At 37.6% G+C, this 18,428-nt stretch overlaps 1 protein-coding gene across 3 annotated transcripts in view; it reads left to right on the top strand.

Annotated features, from left to right (window-relative positions):
* Positions 1–12,248, top strand: part of tgfbr3 (transforming growth factor, beta receptor III) — a 90,832-nt gene extending 78,584 nt beyond the window's left edge. For all 3 annotated transcript variants that reach the window (XM_024278443.2, XM_024278442.2, XM_024278440.2), the window contains 4 exons: positions 437–569; positions 3,896–3,925; positions 4,025–4,132; positions 7,759–12,248. In XM_024278443.2, the coding sequence (XP_024134211.1) occupies positions 437–569; positions 3,896–3,925; positions 4,025–4,132; positions 7,759–7,877 (390 nt within the window). In that variant the 3' untranslated portion in view covers positions 7,878–12,248. The remainder of the gene's footprint in view (positions 1–436; positions 570–3,895; positions 3,926–4,024; positions 4,133–7,758) is intronic.
* The last annotated feature ends 6,180 nt before the right edge of the window (positions 12,249–18,428 follow it).

Raw genomic sequence — 18,428 nt, 5'->3', positions numbered from 1 at the left:
AAAAAAAAAAGCAGCAAGCAATATGATAATATAAAACTTTGGTAAAGTATTAAACTAACCTAAAGAGAATTGACTTTCCTAATCCAAACCTTTTTTTGAATCCATTCATTACAAATTGTTTTATCCAGATCAACAAATTGTATTAAAATCAGAATTACTTTCTCAGTAACACAGCCTCTCTCTGAGTCAAATTCTGGAGGAAACCTCTTTTTACTATCAGAATAGTTTCAGAACAGATGCGCATTTCTGCTTTATCAAAGCAATGAAGCTTTTGAAAAAGTAGTTATGCCCGCACTGACGGCTCGCAATTTAGAACCACTTCAAATATCATTTGAAGCTGTGGGAAACATGGTAAAAGGCTTTTTATGTGTCTGCTGTTTTTTCTTCTTCCTTTTAAGCTTTGGGTAATTAATGTTGTTGATTCTCATATCCACAGTGCCTGAAACCTGATGCCTGTCAGTCCTTATCGTTGGACAAAATCTTGCCATTGATGATGAACACCAAGGGGTCCACGAAGTCCTTGGTTGTTATTGATCAACCAGATACGAGTCCTAGGCCTGAACCTCCAGGTGAGCAAGAGATGAACAAACTATAAACAGTGACTGAAAGTGTTCTGAATACACAGACAAAGAAAAGTTACACCCAACCTCAGAATTACTTCTCATCATCTGGTCTTTATTAATGGCCCTGTGTGCATGTACATGTGTGGATGCTTAAGTCGCTGAATGGTTGTGTAAGGGCACTAGCAGATGCACATGTGGTGCGCATCTTTGACATTTGTACAGTGGAGTGAGTTTGTGAGCACATCAGCATATGGTGGAGTGCAGAGCGCTCACATTATAGCTCGGCTCTGCTCTTGTGCCAGCTCTCCCTAAAGATATGGAAAAAAGAACTCTGAGCAGCAGTTGTTTTCATTTAGGCCCTTCTCTGTGGCCTCCCACCTCCGCCAGTCGGAGGAGTGAGGGGAGTGGTGATCTCCTCGTTGACTCTGGGAGATCAGCCAAAGTGCGAGCATTTGCTGGTCAGGATGAGTCAACTGTTTTTGGCCATGATTTGATCAGTCTTACGTCATTTGAAACAGGATTTCTGATTAACCACCAGGTGTAACTCTGGTCAGCTTTAGGTTCTTTTGGATTGGTTGTGATTGTATACGCTAAAACAAAGACACTTCCCTTATAAATTACATTTTCAGTTCTACAGTCTGATGTCTTCCCATCTAATTAGACCTTGGTTTTTACCGCTGTACATACTTCTGCATGCATGGATGGAGCCCGTTTGTAGCACACCCCTCAGCACTACGCCAGTTTGTACTGCCCACACCAGCAAGACGCTCAAGAGGGTTTATTTTCCATGGAGCAGAGAAAATAAACACAAATAATCCCTAATTACATTAATGAAGAAAAAAAACTTCCAACTCCAAGCAGGGGTTTCTAACAGAAAGGCATCTGCTATGCTAGGATGTCAAAGGAAACAAACAGCCCTTTTAGGGGTTGCAGTTCTGCTCTCGACAGCATCCCAAAGAGCTGAACTTGATCTACAAATCAAAGGCGGCCAGCTGTGGCAAAAGTGCTGCATGGAAAAACGCAGGAGCCTTCCAGCTCGGCCAGGAAAAGTAGATTTACTGTTTCACAACACCAGTAAAGTATGTCTCCCTTTTACGAATGCTGCAACTTTTTTGAAAGGTTGGCAGTGCGGATCATAGCTGAACTCTCAGACAAGTAATAGTGCTGTAGTTTAAGACTTAAACTTTAAATATAATTTATGCTAAATACGGGAAGGAATATAACTCAAGAAAATAAAATGAGAGGCTGCCTCACTTATTGTGATTAATGTATCATTTTGGTCTTAAATTAACCTCCTTCAGCTGGCAAAATGTCAATAAAGCTTTGAAGAAAAACTCAAGGAAACCCCAAAAGTTGGAATAGTCGAATATGTCTTCAATGTAAAAAAAAAAGTAAAAAAAAAAAAATCAAAAATAATCAAAAGGCCTGGCAACTTTTTTTCAAATGTTAATAAACATCACAGAGATGTCTGATGTACATTGTACGACCTACTGGCAAATCCGATCTGCATAAATTCATGTAAGAACCAATGGTAAACAGAATTAAGTACAAACAGGCAATAAAGAATGCCCATTACTTTGACCTGAATTTGTTTGCTGAGCCTTCCAGCACAGAGCACATGAGGGACTCTGACTTCAGACTGCAGCTGAAGGTAGCATTTTAGCGATCTGAAAAGAAGGTCTAAAAAGCCATTGCAGTTGTTGATACATTTAGGATAATAAAAAATTGTTTACGCTTCTCCTTTCAACAAATGACATTGAGGGATAGTCGTCTCCATAAATGAATGTTAGAATGCGGTATAAAAATACCCATGTAGCTTTAATCATTTATAGCTTCTGAACGATGAGTAGTGAAGATGTAAACCGTGTTTTGGCCATTTAACACCAGAAATGTCGTTGGCGGCACTTATGTAGAGACATTCCGCATTCTTTGACATCCCATAACTCTTCAACTATTGACGCAATCGATGTAAAGTGATTACTAACCGAAAGTGTTGCACAACGGCATAAACTGCTTTTCTCTACATCAGAATAAACTGGTTTACTTTGAGTGTGTAAACACATCACTACTGTAAAGCGTTGCATATAAGCGCAGGGCTGCTTTTCTCCACTTTAGAATCCGGTGAAATTCCGTCAATTGTGTAAACAATTATCAAAAGAATGTAAGCACTGGAACTTGAGGGTTAAAGGGTTAAGAAAGCTGGTTTGGTCTATTCCAGGTTTTGTTTTTTCCTCTACAGGTAAAAACCCATTTTGTACAAATATCAGTATGTACACTAAAATTCAAGCTTTACTTGTTCATCCAAGAGGCTAATTGACCATTCTCCAGGACTGGAGCTGCCTCAAGCATAGCTGAGCTGGAAATTTGTTGGGCTGAAAAAGACAAAAGGATCCGATTAGCACACTGGTTGATTGATAATGTTGGAGAAGAGGTCTAATGCTCTCAGATTGAAGGGTCAAACTGTTCCTGTTCCCGGGTTTTTTCTGCTGTAATCTCAGAGCAGTTGTGAGCTGCTTCCGCTGTATTGTTAGGCAATAACAGGAAATGATAAACTATATTTTATCTAAGCTTGTGTTTAAAGTCTAAACTTTGGAACAGATTTTTTTAAATTAAATAAAATGACATTGTTGATAATGTGCATTACTGGTGACCTGAACTGGTTTCAGACAAAGACGAGAAAGCTCAGATGAGTTTTCATTACAACACAAAAGATAACATGAACTTCCAAGTTGTCAAGGGAATGCTGTGAACTGTGGCCATTTTCAGCCATGGCTCTTTGTGTCCCTCTTTTATCTTGTTCTTGTGAAGCTACGAGCTTTACTGGCCTATCTCTACATTCTTTGCATAACAAGTCTGCTGGGACAAATAACATGGGGGAGATGGGTTGGGGGAGTGACAGGAAGGATGTCCTCTGGCACTCATCCCTTCTGAAATTAAAGTCGTTTTTGACGAGCTGTCATCGTCCATAATACGCGCTGAAAACTCTGAGGTGTTCTTTCCAACTATAGCCTCCATTGTCCTGGAGTGCTGGACATAAACCAGGTTTGCCTCTTTAGTTCTGCTGTACACAAGCGCCTTTGTGCTGTTTGTGAAGACATCATTACTGCTAATTTCACTTTTGAAAGGCTGCCAGGTTGTGTCAATAGGTTCATCCAGCAGGACTGAGAAAGCTTACCAAAAAAGCTACTCTTTCACTGTTTTTTTTAAATTAAAAACTTGTTTACAACATTCTGAAGTATCTGCTCCTTTTTACACATGTGACCAGTCTCATATACAATGTATATACATTTATAAAAGTTGACAGTAAAACTTTATTTTCTTGTCTTTTGCAGTTGATCCTACAAAGGGCTCAGACGATCCCGGTAAGCAGAAAACATCCTTCCTACTCCAAGGCATTTTTTTGTTTATTCTCACATGTATCATTCTGAGCTGTTTGACCTCTATTTTGTTCTGTTTCCCAGAAATCATTTGTGCGCTGGACACTGCGACCGTGGCAGGGATTGCATTTGCAGCGTTTGTGATTGGGGTTCTGTTGACTGGAGCTCTGTGGTTTATTTACACGCAAACAGGTAGGTCCTTAAACTGTTTCTCTGCTGCATTGACACCACTCTCCACATTCAAGAAAAGATAAGATTGTAAGGAATGTCCTGGCGTCTCAGCGCCAGCAGCATGTTGCTGCGATCGCCAAACATCCAGAGTCCCCACAATAACATGTTCACCCTCCTACTGTAAAAATAACTTGTTGTTCAGCAGCAACAACTCGTCTCTTTCCCTCTTTTTACTGTTTTGGGGGCTACAAGTGGTCAGCAAATATTTGCAGTACAATAGTTGGAGACGATGTGGAAATTCCCCTTGTTGAGTTAAGTGGGCCCTCACAGGAAAAGACACACAATCTCTCAGTTAGATGCCAAGATCTTCCCCGTCTCTAGCTCGCTGACCCTGGCCGACCTGAAAAGGAAGTGTGCTCCCAGCAGCCCTGAGAGTCCACCACCAGATAAAGCTGCCCTATTCTCTGCTTTCAGTGCCGTTGACCTTCATGAGCATCATTCATTAGAGGTTCAAGACAACTTCAACAATGTAAACGTCAAACCAAGGCTGAGCTTGAAATGTAGAGAGAACAGATTCTTTCTTTGTTTGTTTGGGGTTTTGAGTAAAGTTTTCCCCATACAAGTTAACATTGAACCCTTTCGCCTCTCGAATGCACATGATCATACGTCGCTACACAAGATTTTAAACCTGGTCGCCAGCTCTATGTACAAATTGGGCACTGAAAGTTCAACCTGGTTGAACACTGAATTGCTGCAAAACAGCACTGTGACCAATCAGGGACTTGGATTTGGTAGAGACGGTGACTCCGCTTCAAAATGAGGAATTACAAATTGTTGTAAACACGAAGGAGACTTTAATAATTAGGGATTGTGACTGGACAGATAAATATGATACCAAAACGGACATTTATTGGCTGTGAAAATAAAAAGTTTGGAGGGATTTACACAACTTTGAACTTTTGCTTCAAACCTCTGCCTATTGTAGGTGGCGGACGAGCGCTAATAAACAGTAAAAACACAAAAGAAGAAGAATCTCTTCTCTGCTGTGTCAGTCCAATGTGTGCAGCACCGGCTGGATGTGCGTTCATAAAACCACGTAAACCACGTTCTTGAACGCACCTCACGCGGCCGATGTGTAAGCACCTTCACAGTCACACACTTAAGTACACAATCTGTCGTAATATTAAATAAAACAAATAAGTAAGCATTACCCTCTGTCACAGTTATATACACGAGAGTGAACCCTTCACAGTCTGTCAGTTACACACTCATTAACAAACTCTTCATGTTCTGTCAAAGCTTAATTAACACACATAAGTAAGCCAGTGACTCTGTCAACAGTATAGACTCTGTCATAGTTACAGACATACAAGCCCCCCACACTCTTTCACATGTACTCAGACACATATGAGAACTCGTCACATTAACAGACATGAGTGAGTTCCTCACACGGTTAGAATTCCACAGACACTGGAGTGAGCCTGTCAAAGTTACACAAACGTGTGTAACAGGCTCCAACATGTCAGTAACACACACGAATGAGCTCCTCACACACCGTCATAGATAAATATGTGAGCACAGTTACATGACTGAGCAGTTACTCTTCTTAAAGTTACAAATATTTGCAGCCTTAAAGCCTTTCTAAACCTCATCCTTATATTGGCCTGATCAAAGAAAGCTTATTTCAACTTTATGAGTTTTTAAATAATGGAGGAATAAAAAAAATCCACCTGGTTTATAAAAGAAAACAATAAAAGGTTGGCATTGTTACAGTAAGCTTGTCGTACTCAGCAGAAACTCAGCTTTAATCTGTTATCCAAACTGCTGGGGAAGACCAAAGGCACCAGATCTCATGTGTAGTTTTAGGTCATCAGGATGAGCATGTTAGTTGCTTAAATTCCCTTAAATGGCAACATTTGAAAGAAGCACGCTCCCCAACCGTTACATGTAGTTCAAAAACAAAGTTTCAGTATTTAAAGCCCCAGGGCCTCTCATTGTTTTATTTTTGGAATGATTCAATTGTTCATATAATTTTTGGTCCATTTTAGATGTTAACTTTGCATGATGTCATCTGACTTATCTGTGGAGTGCAAAGTCTATCTTTATCCTTTCCAATAAACCACCTCCCCTCTGTCCACTTGATGCTGTTACTCTAAAACGTTTTCCAAAAAAAAAAAAAAAGTTAATTTACTCACAACAGGAGACTTTATTAAATTACCTTTAATTAAGACCAAAAGGAACAAAACTGATGACCAAAAATAACGTATTTTTGCTAGATTTTTTTGGGTGATATTTCATATTTCTAAGACAGCGTTTTTTATCTCGCACACTTGCACAATTACATTTCCTCTGACCATACAACCATTGACTTCTGGTCCTATTAGAGTCAAGAGGTGTGATCAACAGGGGACTAATAAGGTGTTTAAAGTGAAGGTGCCCCCTCTGTTCCAGCAGAGCATGCAGTCTTAGTTGAAATCCTCAGGTGACATAAAGACAGATGTTAGTGATGATCAGACATTTCAATGCCGTGTTACCCTCCTATCTATTGGGTCAGTCACAGGTCATGTGACCCAAACAATCACATACTGACTGTACCCAATGACTAACATCCCACGGATTGGGTTGGTCGCAGAAACATGTGAACTCAAAAGTGTGAATGTTCCGCCAGCTTACACGTCTGGAACTCCCATCACCCATTTAAAACCCAACAAACCAAAACGCACAAAAACACATGTAGTTTTGACTCTTATACCCTCAACCAGAGGGCCTAGGCCACAACACAAAAGCCAGATTCCAAAGTTATCAACTCTACAGAATTTTTTTAGTTTCTAAATCTACTCTGAAATTTAAGATTCATTGTGCAATAATTTAATTTATATTGTACTTTTCTTTTTTGTGTTTGGTTGACACTTACATGATTTTAATTCAATGATAAAGTTTATTTATTTTTAGATAACTATATGCTAACATTGCAGCATTACAGCTATAAAAAATATCTGGAAAAAAGCTGACCCCGTAATTAAGTTAGAAATCAATTTGTCCCTGCAGAAGTATCACTTACAACTGTGTCCACGGTTATAAAATTAAGCAATTTCCTTTGATAGCATTCCAGCTTTTATCATTCCAATCTACAAAATTATATTAGACCGAGGATTTGAATTTAATCCAGCAGATTAAGTGAATCCCCGTTGTTTTCTAGGGTTTTGGCCCAGTGAGAGAGCGTCCCCTGAAAGGCCTTTTTTCCAAAACATCCGTAGAATCCTAAGCCAGTGCTTATACGCCTGTCATTTGGGGATACATTTACTCAAAATGAGAAGATCAGCTGGAGGGAAATATGAGTCAGTGCATGGTTGTCTGCCTTTCGATCAATCATATTGATTTATCTTTCTATTTCCGGTTTAAACCAAAAAAATGAGGAATATAAGAGGTTTTTCCAGTACAGGTTTTAATTTTTGCTGTTTTTTACTGTTTTTTTTCCCTTTTTTTTGCAAGTTTTTGGTAAAGAAGTAACAACTAAGTGCTCATTTTCTTTACACATGTGACAAAAACAAAAATACAAACAAAAACCAGTGTTGGTGCTCCAGAAAAGATCAATTCTTTTAGCCAGGTCCACTTTTTAAACGTGCCATCCCCTTCTCTGTTTTCAGGTGAGACGACCGCGCCGCCGCCGGCCCAGAAGTCGCTCCCCGCCTCTGAGAACAGCAGCACAGCTCACAGTATTGGCAGCACACAGAGCACGCCATGCTCCAGCAGCAGCACGGCGTAGTCCAGGATGTGCTTGTCCTGCAGAGCTCAGGACAAACCCCGGGCTTCACAGTGACTGGTTTGTTTTTCAAAGATCATGAAAGAGAAAAGCTAAACACCTGCTATTTTAAAAAAAGATCTGCATCCAAAATGCAGGCAAATACATGTAAAAAATCTGGAAAAAGGTTTATTTTAGTTGTTTTCTTAATATCCAAATGCTGCTTTGGTATTTACAGTATCACATAATTTTGGATTCAGTGCAAATACTTAGTTTGTGGTTCACCTGGCAGGTGTGCTTTAGCTGTGAGCAAATGCAACGATGAGGCGTCGATGGCTGGACCGTAACGTGTTGCTTAAACTCAAGCAAACCAGGAAAAAGGCAAACTAAACCACTATAAAAGAGAGGACAGATGTGCAGTAGGAACATAAGTCATTATCTGTAGATATGTTTAAGAAAAAAGGCTCAAAATGACGATTAAGTGAGGAGGGAAAAGGAATAAATGTGAAAGAAAAATGTGAAGACGTACAGGAAGAACCCTATAAGTCACATGATGATTCATTCACACATTATGTTACTGGAGGTTATGTCTTCAGTCTATGGTAAAAGATTTTAAAGACCTGTACTTTTTTTCATGCTGGAGCACCAAGAGTGAACTAACTGTTCAAGGAGTGAAGCAGCTTCTACAGAGCTCTGTCCAATTTACCATAAATGATGTTTATTCACAGGGTGAAACTTTCAAAGGTCCAAAGGAATTCTGGTTAATATTAACTTTGGACATGTACTCCTTTTTATGATTATGGACTGTACCCTGTATAAACTCAAAAAAGCTTTAAAAAGAAAAATGTTTTTTTTTTTTAAAGTTAATTGATTTCTTTATTGTGAGAAAATTTTATTTCTATTTTTTGCAGTGCAATGAGGAGGGTTGACACTTTTTTGCTAAGTTTCCACTTGAAGCCGTACAGAATCCTTTAAACCTTTGAAAATGTTAGATTTAATTATTTCTATTCTTTCAATGATGAGCTCTATTCTGTGATAGGCTGTTTCTTATCTCCTTCAGTCAATCAGGCTATCATATTTTTGGACCATAATGCACACCAGATTTAGAGGTTTTTAAGACAATCAAATAATATGACTACATTACCCACAATGCCTAGAGACACAAAGTGCCAACAGGCAATTGGTTAGTGGGGTTAATGGGACGTTTTCTGCAATAAGCAGCTTTTGGAGTGTACAAAATGACTAAATGTTTAGCTTTATGATAAGAACAACAATTTTCAGCTGCAATGTGAAAAATGGAAAAAATTGACTTTTACTCTTCATTATGTTGAAACTCTACCAAGCTCTTAACTACAGTACCCATAATGCTCCAACAATCCATCCAGCTTTGTAGTTTAACAAAGTCTTACTAAAACAATGTGACAAACTTTTGAGTGCCGTGTATCACAGAAAATCAGTTCGAGGTTAACCAGAATTCACACATTAGTTGATCTTTGAGACAAAAAATAATTTTAGTGCCCAATTGTGGTCCAAACATACGGTATCCTAAATGCACAGGCATGAGATATTCATCTTTTTAACCAATGTTAGGAATTGGGTTTATTTTCTCTAAAATGTCTTGTTTTTTAAGCCGTGTATATTGGTGTAAATAGTGTAAAAAATATTTTGTTCAGTTTTTACTTGTTCTGTTGATGGATCAGCAGAACAAATTCATTGATGATTTTTTGAATAGAAGACAGTCGGCTTCTGAGCGCTGTGGCAGAGTTTCAAACACCAACCAAAAAAAAAAAAAAAAAGTCCTGCCATCTGTCCTGGAAGACATTCATCATGAGACGGCCACAGCGTTGACATCCATGAGCTGTCCATCATTCATCAGGACTTAAGCTAGCTGTCCTCTTTTCTTGATTCATTTTGTTCAACTTTTGCCACTTCAAGCATGTCGATTAAGCTGTCATTGATTTTTATGCTTTTTCAAAAAAAGAAAAACTATATATTTTTGTGCATCTTGGGGCAGGGGGCTTACGGGGAAATGCTTTCTTGTTACTAACAAATGTCTATCTGAAGATTTATAAAACCAAACCAAAAAATGTATAATTATCTCAAAAGGGTTTTTATGTTTTCTTGTATAAAACTTTCTACAGAGTATAAATATATATTTGTTTATAAAATTATATTTTGGAATATATTTACTATAGAAAATGTACCTTTTTTGTGTGTGAGTACTGTGAATTGTGGATTTGCTCAAACAAAAAATGTTTTTTGGGATGTGCGAAATATTCCTGAAAGTCACAAGTCAGCCTTTTACACAAAGCTAAAGATAGTATTTGAAATACTCTGATAAAATTGAGAGAGAAGGTCCATTTTAGATATATATAAAAAAAGAAAGAATCGATTTTTTGAAAGGTTCTGTGTTTGCAGAAGCAACCTTCTCCTACAACACACTGAAAGTGCTGGCTGAAGTTCATAGGAAATAACTGGTTATCTTGTAAAATGTGGGAATTTTCTGCTCCACCTATTTTTATGGCACTTGTTTTATGCAAAGTAGCAGTGAAGTGAAATGTTATACCAGTTAACTAAAGATAAAACATTTTGGATTTAAAGAACAGATTGTGACAAGGAATCTGCAGTTTGTTACTTTTTTTGTTTGTTTTCTCTTGATAGCTTCAATGAAAGTGAGCAGTCACAAAGCATGTTTATAAGTATTTAGGACATCAGTAAATTACTTTAACTTTTTGTTGCCGCTTCAGATGAAACTTGTGAAATCTCTTGTAAAACCTGTAAAAATTACCATAAAAATGGATGTTTGGTTAAAACACAGAGAATGTTTGAATGTGAGACAAACTTCAAGTTGTCATGGGAAACAAAAGAAGACCCTTGTTGTGTCCTTGGCGGTCTCCAGACGTGTAAAGCTAGTATCTGGTGCTGAAAGGTTTCATAGTTTGTAAGTACAGAAACTCACGATATAAAAACAAACACAAACTGAGACAAAGTAATGATTTGATAGATTAGAGTCAACTTCATTAACATTACAAATGAACATTTATGTTTGGCAAAAGTTAACAGAAACCAAACCTGCCCTTTTGTCCTTTTTCAATATTTTGGAATTGGGTGGAGTAAACTCCACTTCATTTTGGCCATTCGTTATTCTATAGCTAACATCAGTGATTATCAGTCCAGTGAATATGTGTCTGTGGTTTGACTGGATTTCTTTGACACATTTTTTGAAGCTATGATTACAATCAACATTGGCAACACGTTCTCACTCCCAACTCGTGGTATGGTAAGGAACACCCCCGTGTCCTGGCACCGGACCACGTCCCAAGGGTTGGGGACCCTTGATTAGCGAATGCATTTTTTTCCCCTGTCTGTGGCCCGGTAGCAAACATACTTTAGGTTGGGAATTTAATGGGAACAGGCAGCACATCAAAAACGATGAGTCAGGGACACCCAGAATGTCAAAAAGTGATGTGAATGGAGTCAGAACCATACGTCCATATATGACGAGTTGAGAGTGAGAATGAGTAAACATTGACTTCAAAACATAGCAACTTTGTGAAGCTTGAACACCATTAGGGGAGCATAATGCCAAAACTTCTCCTTTTATACCATTCTTTGTCTTTATTTTAAATAATAAATCTACAAGATGTTGCTTCTACATTTAAATATGTTTGTCTCTTATTTTCATCTGACACGCTTTACTCAAAAGTAGAACCAGCTAAGGACACAAAAAGGGTATTCTTTCTTTTCACTGTTATCATCACAGCCTCCTCGTTTATACAAGGGTTAAGGACACACTCCGATCATCATTGAATCTATTGTTAAAGTGTTTGGTGAAATCCTTCAAGCATCATATTATCGTCCTCTGAACTAAAGATCGTCGTTCCGTCTCATGTTTTCGTCTGTATCCAGTCCAACTTCAGATAGAATTAGTATTTGATGCAAAACCTTCATTAGCATTCCCGGAGGTTCAAATATCCTCCTGTTTGTCCCCGTCTTGCCTCAGTGCATGCTGGGAAAGCTGCCATGTTTCTTCTGGTGACAGCAGACGGACATGGATGAAGTGATGCTCACAAAGGGAGCTTCTCCCGCTAAATGTCTCCCAGTTTCTCTTTGAACAGCTGTAACTGGAGCATAAATCTTTCAAAGGAATTATTGATTGTATTGTTTTTCTTGTCTTTTTTATTATTTGACTACCTCATGTGTTTTAATGAATGTGCAATGTGTGCTTCAGATGACAGCAGTCGTGTGATCTAAGAGGCCCGAGCAAGCCGTGATGTGTTAACGCTGAATGTATTCGCCTTTCTTTTCGCTCCGGAAACTTTTGTATTGCTGTAAATATGGAGGATGGTTGTATATTCATTATGATGAATACATTTTTCATGATATTTAGTCAAAGCATTTGTACTGTGTGGTTATTTTCTTATGTCATCCAGCTCAGAACACTTCTGATGAGCTCATGTGGACCACAAGGATCTTTGATTTAAACCATACCAGCTTCTTCCAAATCCCTTCAACCCTTTTTTGGGAAACTGCATGTACAATATTTTGGTATTTTCTTTTTTTGTTTGCCTCTTTGGGGCGTCTGTAATCTGTTAACTTCTCTTCCAAATGATGAGTAATCCTTTGCGTAAATCTTATCGGGGCCCCAAATTGTGAAGTCATTATTTTCAGTTCCAGCTTTGCCTTTTGGGAGTGTGTGGAGTACGGCTTTCTTTATGCTGAGTCCATGTAATCATCGGCAGTGCGTGAACCAGAGAAACAAGGTAAATACAGGATCCAACTGGGCAGAATCCAAACATCTAACACCAGGGAGACCACACTATTCAGACCAGATGTCAACTTCTAAACCGAAGTACCTCCACTAGGGTTTTGAACTTTTCGCCTGACCGGATATTCAGGAAAAGTCTGACTTGCTGGCAAATCCGTGGTTTCACATTCAGAATAATGTGCAACATCAGTCCTGATAACTCCTCAGTAATGGCAGTGATGAAAGAGGCTGGGGCTCCAGAAGCCACTGTTTACAGATGCCTTATGGGCATAAAGCAGTCTCTGAAGGACTTGTCAAACCACAAAGTGGGTTGACTTCAACAGGTGTTGCTCGGTCATCTCTCAAAACCAAGAATGAGGCCACAGCCAACAGGCGTTCCCCAAAACCGGACAACAGAACAATGGGAAACCACAGTCTGGTCCTGTGAGTCAGGATTTCTCCTGTTTTGTGTAAACCAGTGGTTCCCAAACTTGTTTTGCCTTCTAAACTCCCATCAACATGTGTGAACAACCTCACTCGGGAGTTGACAATTCTTTGAAAGAGCTCCAACCAAACAGGGATGCATGATACTGGCAGAAGAGCTTGATATGATAGGGCTGTGTCCTACATGGAAACTCCTTATTGGCTAAACACACCTGTAATCAACAGCAGATAAGGCAGGATTACTTGAAAACTAGCAGGAGGTTAGCCAACCCTATTGGGACAAAACAAATAAGATTGTAATCTTTACCCTTGTTTTTTTTATTATTTTGACTCTGATTTCTTCTAAACTGCTATTAAATAGTAAATAGCATTTACTTAAATGGTGCCTTTCTACCTTCCTTGACGGCCCAACGTGCTTTAAAGTCTAAGTCCTACTCACCGAATACTGGGCACTTGCCAACGTCTAAACAACAGACGCAAGGTGAGTGTGAAGGTGCAGTCAGTGGATAAGGTGAGTTTTCTTGCAATGTTTTTTCTTTTTTTCTTTAAAGAAGGATGAAAAGTACCCAAAAACTAGCCAAGTGAAACCAAATAAGTGGGACTAAACTCAACTGACCCTCACTGGGAAAGCTTTAAAGATGGAGCAAAACCATACTTAATAAATAACTGCAAAAGAAGAAAATGTCTAACTTAAAACAATTAAATAATATAAAAGAAGTCTTGAAAAAAATTAACTAAATCATTTCCTTTAAAGAAGCAAAATTAAAGTCCATGAGGAGAGTTATCAAATCCTTCATTTTCCCCAGTGGAACGACCCAAACTCCTCTGCTGATTACTATGGATGGGTTCACCTGAGGGGGAAAGTCCAAAACAAACAAAAGGGAAGAAATTGTCTTTTCACTTAAAACAAATTAATCCAACTTGTGCACCTATTGTAAATGTATTTTAAGCAAGCAAAGTTAAAGTGAATGCTTTCATTTAAAGGAAACAATAAAAGAAATACAAACACCTATGTGGTGGTTCAATGTCTTCCCAAATGACTCTTCAAGACATGGGCAGTGAATGATGGAACCAGACCTGTGATTTTCTGATTAGAGGCCGACCACTATGAACTATTATATATGAATCAGATATTAATTCATCCTTAATGTTGTGGGGTTTTTTTGTGTTTACACCAAACTCTTAAAGACCCACTCCAATTAAAACTGTGTGTGTTTTTTTAACATGTTCCTGTAGCATTTTTCTCATGATGGAGAAGGTATATTAAGAAAATAAAGATTACAATTTCATTTATGAGTATCTTTGTATTCAAATTGTAAATTAGCAGCAGATGAAATACATGCTGTTTGAAAAAGAGCTTATGTTTTATGTAGAAAATATGCTGGGTGGGTCATTAACCACCTGCTCCAAACTTCTCAGCAACAAGGAGGGAATGTTTTGATTGGTGCAAACAGTCCCGCCCACAACTCAGAGGTGAATTTCTAATGAACTCCTGCCATTCTGCAGAAACTATGTCCTAGAAAACGACAGATTTTTGAAAAATTTTGGCTAAAATGACATTATAATGATCAAAAGACCACTGGGGACAGTCAAACTCATGCCATGTTCCAGGGTCTTTGAAGGTCATCTTTAATGCCAGCACTGTGTTTCTGCTCTCTGATTGGCCGCTAAAAGACATGACATTCTCACATACAGGTGAAGCTAAACTGCGGAAGGTAACTCTAGCATTTAAACTTGTTCCTCCTGCATTTTACACGGTTCACATTTGCGTGATTCTAAAGCAGGATAGGCTCATTTAGCAGCAAATATGAAACGCTTTACTCCGCTCTATTTGTAGCTCGTTGATCTCTCTGTACTGTTTATGCATTTAGGTTAAATCAAGATATGGCCTCCATCAAAAGGGCTCACATGCAAACAATCTGAGGGCCTTTCCCGCCTTATCAGCATCCATCATTACCATAATAGCTGCCAGCTATTTGTGAAAAAAACCCTCTCAGACTGTGTGTGCAGAGGGACGCTCCTGACTCTGTTACTGGAGATCCACTATAGTGTCTTCATGCTGTTACTTCACTTCCAACACTTGATTGCACTTTACAAAAAATGTTTTTATATTTTTGGTCCTTAAGCCTAAATTGGATCATTTTCACTTCTAAAATAATTAGGCTGACAAGGATCAACATCTGGAAACACAAAGCGTTCCTCTTGTGTGGTTCCACTGGATGGTTCATTCTAATAGGTCAAAAAACACACAACAGCAGATTCGTTTCACAACTTCAATTCCCCAGATCCCACATTTGAATTCTTTGTTGATTTTCATCACTTTTTGTTACTAAAAACAGTTGCAAAAGTTTTTTTTTTCATCATCAGCCGCCTCCTGTTCTTTTTAGAAAAGTAAATCTTTACAACAGTAATTCACGACAACACTGCATATGTAAAATAAAACAGGATAAAAGCACCTCCAGTGAGAGAACGAAGCATCATTGAGAGAGCTCACTTTTCCTAGTGACATCAGAAAGAGCATGCTAGAGAATAACTGAAACAAAAGAATTCATCAAATGCATCACATTTCTGCAGATATCTGCAGTTTTGTTCTCTGTTTTACTCCTATTTGGGTTTTTTGTCTTCTTCACACCTGGAAAACTGAGACTTTATGAGGATTTACTAAGATAGTCCAACTTTTACTAAGATTATTCTCATTTAGTTCACATTTTGATCTGAAATGAGTCATCTCCACTTTTTACACAAGTTTTTTTTTGTCAAATAAAATACTATAATTAGCAATGCTTATGTAGAACTCTTTGTTTCTAGATTTTAATATTTTATTATAAGACTTTTTGTTGGATAAAAATGTCTTCCTTCATGGACAGATCACCTACTTTCCATGGATTTTTTTTTTCATAAAATTAGTGCTCTTTTCTTATTTTTGTGAACTCTCCTTGCAGCATGGAGGAAAAAGAAAAAACAAATGATGAAGATTGAAATCAAAAGTCAACTTTCAAACAGAAATCAGGTTAAATCAGAGTTTTAGCACTGATACCTGGAGATCTTAAACCAAATTTTAATGTTTTCTCAAGAAATTAGCATTTTTTATGTCAAAATTGCATAATTTATTATTATTATTATTAGGATCAAAATTTAAATCATTTCTTTTCTATTCTGCTACAAAACAAACCAAACACTGCTGATGGCTCCATCTCCTGAGGTCATCCATCCATCAGCTCCATGATTCCTCACTGACACGGCCCTGAGGGCCCCCAGCAGCCGTACAACAGACTTCACTTCACAATAATCCAGATTGTTGGACGACATTTTTCACTTAGACTACAATCTGAACAAAAACAATGAACCGCGAGCGAGAAAATGTTTTCATTTCCACTCAGCATGTGATCATTTGACCTTTTTATGTTTTTCCAGGCAGACGCAGTCACACACGCGCGCCAAACACATCCATTATTTGTGGGCAGCCAGATGTCTTCCTCCTAAAGATGCTTGTTGTGAACCTTTACTCAAGTTTTTGTCTGATATTTTCTGATTTTATTTTCTTTAAGTTTAGAGGAGGGTTGTTTTTATAGCTATGCCCCCTCCATGATTAATTTCAGTCCTCCATCTCAGCTGCATAAAAATATAAATATTTTGCCAGAATCCATAAAGCAGATCTAATTTTGCTCGGCTGCAAACTTTTGTTTGTGACACATGCATGTGGAAATCATTACTGGTTAAGATTTAAAGCCTGTTTTTGCTGTGTACAAGTTGAAGGAACAAGAAACCTGGAGCAGCGCCCCAAAATGAGAGGACTCCGTCAGTGTCAAACACCTTCCAATCACCGCCTGTTTACATTTTATTATTCTTTTTTTCCTTTTCTGCTTGTGCTGCATGAAATGAATACACAGCAGAGTGGTGGACTGCCCAAGCCTCAATCCAAACAAAAAAAACGTACGTGGAAAAAGAACGCATGTCTTCACTATTTGAAAAAAAAATGTAATCTGAGAGAGATGTTTATTATGATTTTCTTAGTCCAATGATTGGAAAATCTCTTAAAATAAAAGAATCGCCTCAAAGAGATCTTTGTCTCAGGATGTCTATTGACATATATTATTTACACGGCAAAAACAGAATTTATTTTACAAAATGTCTCAAGTAAAAAAATCTTATAATTAGAAATTTTCATTAACAAAATAATCTTGGTTTAAGGAAAAATGTCTTAGTGTGGAATTTTCTTTTTTCTCTAAATTAGGAATTCTCGGTAAAACCACTGTTCTTACCCCACAGGGGCAGAACTAGAAGATTTTATAGACTTTAGAAGGAGAGCACATGAGAACAGTGGAGTGGATCTCTATAAAAAGATCAAAAATATGTAAAACTGTTTTATTATCACTAGTGTTTTTAAATCATTAAAAAATATAGTTATTTTTTCAGTGCTTGAATCAGCTTGTATTGATTATTTCCTCATCTCAAGTAATAATAATACTAATCAAAAATAAGATAGTTCCACCCCTATAATTGGCAGATTTTTTGCGTTTTTGAAGAAAATCTTCAAATTTTTTAAGAAAATCTGCTCATTTTTGTGAAGCCAAGAGGTTTCACATAAATCGGCTCCAAATTGTAGATGTTTTGTTTGCTTTAGTTCTGAGGAAAACTTGCTCATGTGATCTTTTGAGAAGAACTTTGTTATGAGTCAATGAGAAGAAAAACTAGTGAAGATGCAACAGTCCCAGGAATTCATTAACAACAAAAAACTTCAGCAAAAGATCATCAGACACTGAAGATACAGAGAGAGATCCTTAAATACAGTGAGGATCATCAGCAGAATCCAAGAAGCTGATCAACAGGATCCACAGGTGAAGGGGCGGAGTCACACCCTGGACAGGAAAACATAAATAATGACACTTTAACTCCTCTGTCTAACTTTTAGAATCTCAGATTGTCTCTGAATTCCTTCACAACTCACAAGTGCACAAGTGTGCATCGCTGCTCAACAAACTGACAAAACTAGACCACAATGCATTCTGTTTTCTTCATGTGGATAAAAAAAGTTAATTCATTCATTTAACAAAATTTAAATACATATTTTTGTTCATTAGCTTTCATTAAACATTTAATATTTTATTTACAAACAAAATAAAATAGTTGAAATAGTTGCAGAAAATGCTCAAATGTGCAAAAAAAAACAAAAAACAATTTGAATAGATCTCACCATCAATCTTGCATTAATTTGTGCATTCATTTTTGCACCCTAAACATAGATCATTTGTATAGAAGAATTTACAAAAACCATGAAAACATCTTTTCAGATCATCTTTGCCTATTAAGTTTCCCAATTTTCTAATTTAAATGTTTTTAAGATTTTATGTTAAGTTATGTTAAGTTATGTTAAGTGGAGCATT

The sequence above is a fragment of the Oryzias melastigma genome, linkage group LG4, assembly GCF_002922805.2.
Source record: "Oryzias melastigma strain HK-1 linkage group LG4, ASM292280v2, whole genome shotgun sequence".
In the NCBI taxonomy this organism is placed as follows: domain Eukaryota; kingdom Metazoa; phylum Chordata; class Actinopteri; order Beloniformes; family Adrianichthyidae; genus Oryzias; species Oryzias melastigma.
Note: the sequence above shows the minus strand (reverse complement) of the source record. Positions and strands in the feature narration are given on the sequence as shown.